This window comes from Montipora capricornis, chromosome 3, assembly GCF_036669925.1.
Source record: "Montipora capricornis isolate CH-2021 chromosome 3, ASM3666992v2, whole genome shotgun sequence".
NCBI classification, from domain to species: Eukaryota; Metazoa; Cnidaria; class Anthozoa; order Scleractinia; family Acroporidae; genus Montipora; species Montipora capricornis.
The window spans coordinates 65,058,412-65,060,911 of NC_090885.1; the positions used below are offsets into that span (position 1 = coordinate 65,058,412).

Sequence of the window (2,500 nt, forward strand, 5' to 3'; positions counted from 1 at the left end):
GAATCTCTCCACGACCTCATCTTCATATTCTTGGTTCACTTTGCTGTCAACATTCTTCGAAATAAATTGAGGATTCAAGTTTGTTGCGTCTTCGGCTAAAAGGTTGAACAGCTCTCCGCCTATCTGATTTCCACATTGGCCAAGTTGTAGTGAAACTACCGACATATTGCAATTTGCTGTTAGCTATTCAGGTGACTGTACGTCACGAAAGTCTCGTGACTTACAACTGGGACCTGGGGGTGTCACGCTTGATGAGTATGGCGGAATGGCTGCGACGATGTTAAACCTTTTTTCTTTTTTGCTGGCTTTTTTGTGCTTTTTTCAGCTCTCCGAAGCACGTTCTTTCATCATCGACTACGAAAACAATTGTTTTCTCAAAGATGGGCAACCATTTCGTTACATTTCTGGATGCTTGCATTACTTCAGGGTTCCTCGTTTCTACTGGAAAGACAGACTTCTGAAGATGAAGGCAGGCGGTTTGAACGCTGTGCAAACTTACGTTCCTTGGAATATCCACGAACCAACAAAGGGCCAATTTAACTTTGAAGACGAAGCAGACCTTGTGAGTTACATCGAACTGGCAAACAGCATTGGTCTTCTGGTGATTATCAGACCAGGCCCTTTTATTGCCTCAGAATGGGAGTTCGGCGGATATCCAGCATGGTTATTAGGGAAAAACACGTCGATTACCTTGAGATCAATGGACAATAAGTATTATCTTGCCGCAGTGAGGTCGTGGATGAGTTTTTTGTTGCCAAAATTGAGGCCTTTACTTTACGCTAATGGGGGCCCTATCATATCAGTCCAAGTGGAGAATGAATATGGCCATATCTCTGTTTGTGATCTCAATTATTTGAAATTTCTCGAGTCCATTTTCCGTGAATATCTTGGCTACGAGGTAATCCTATTTACCAACAATGGTGCAAATGAGCATGTGTTAGAGTGTGGGACCATTCCTTCTCTCTATACAACCTTAGATTTTTCATTTAACACAAACCCAGAAAAGGCATTTGAACTTGCTCGCAAATTCTCCCCCAGGGTACCCTTGGTCAACACTGAGTATTACCCTGGGTGGTTTGATAAGTGGAGTATACATCACCAAACCAGATCTGCAGACCGTGTTGCTGAAACATTTGACAAAATGCTATCCTTGAATGCATCTGTTAACTTCTACATGTATCATGGAGGGACTAATTTTGGATTCATGAATGGTGCAGGATACAACCCACCTTCGGGGTTACTACCGATCATAACAAGTTACGATTATGATGCCCCTTTAACAGAGGCAGGTGACGTAACAACAAAATTTCACATTCTTCGAAAAATTATTGCCAAGTATGAGAAATTACCGCCAATCCCCATTCCAGCAAACACAACAAAGGCTGCATATGGTAAGGTTGAGATGACTCAAATGTCAACACTACTGGATGCTCTACCAAAGCTCTCTGCTCCAAATGGCCCTGTCAATTCATCCTTCCCATTAACTATGGAGCAGATTGGACAGAGCTATGGATTTATACTTTATCAAACTCAAATTCCACGGAGATTTGCCAACTCAAGTGCTGTATTAAATATTAGCACCTTGATCCGTGACAGAGCCATTGTGTATGTTGGAAAAATGCGGCAAGCCACAATGTTTCACCGTCCCAATGGTCAGACTGTCAATCTCATCATTGGAGATATGTTACAGCTCGACATTCTTGTGGAAAATATGGGAAGATGTAATCAAGGTTTTGCCGAGCCAAAAGGAATTCTTGGCAATGTCACATTGAATGGAACGATTCTGGTGAATTGGCAGATATATCCAATCAATTTGGATAACATGTTTTCAGATCAGTTTGATTTTCCTTTCAAGGGACTTGAAAAAGGCAATCACAGGGTAAACAGTGATGAAAGCTTTGCACCATCATTTTTCTATGGAGAATTTGCAGTCAATTCTTCACATGACACCTTTCTCTATCTTCCTGGATGGAATAAAGGGCAAGCTTTTGTAAATGGCTTCAATTTGGGTCGCTACTGGCCAGTGATTGGTCCACAGGTCACATTGTTTGTACCAGCAAATGTACTGTTGATGAAGCAGAAATCCGCCAGTATAATGTTATTTGAACTAGATGGTGCTCCATGTGATTCTCCAGAGACTTGTTTTGTTGAATTTGTGGCCACTCCATCCTTGAATGGGATTGTTCACCCTATATAAATCACAGCTTTGTGAAGAAAGTGGAATTTGGAGATGCAACATACCATCTACTATCGTTCATTAACTTGTCAAAAAGGGGAGAAGAGATCAATTTTTTTTAAAAGTGGCTCTTATCATATAAAAATGTTGTGATTGCAAAACAGGGGCACTGTGTAAATAATGATTTGATGCACTTAATTTTTTTTAGAAAAACCATTAATTCACAAGGTGATAACCCTACGGGAACACAGTGTTCAGGTCACATTATTTTGTTGTCCTTTTCTTCCCTTGCAGTGCAGTTTAATGGTAATCACAACAATATTC

At 40.8% G+C, this 2,500-nt stretch overlaps 1 protein-coding gene and 1 pseudogene across 1 annotated transcript in view; one reads left to right on the forward strand and one right to left on the reverse strand.

The window, feature by feature from the left end:
• The window catches only part of LOC138043731 (tubulin delta chain-like), a 4,727-nt gene extending 4,444 nt beyond the window's left edge, over window positions 1-283 (reverse strand). Inside the window, exon 1 of the mRNA XM_068890141.1 lies at window positions 1-283. This exon is cut by the window's left edge and continues 811 nt beyond it. Within this exon, the coding sequence (XP_068746242.1) occupies window positions 1-165 (165 nt within the window). The 5' untranslated portion in view covers window positions 166-283.
• Window positions 182-2,500, forward strand: part of LOC138043728 (beta-galactosidase pseudogene) — a 3,781-nt pseudogene continuing 1,462 nt past the window's right edge.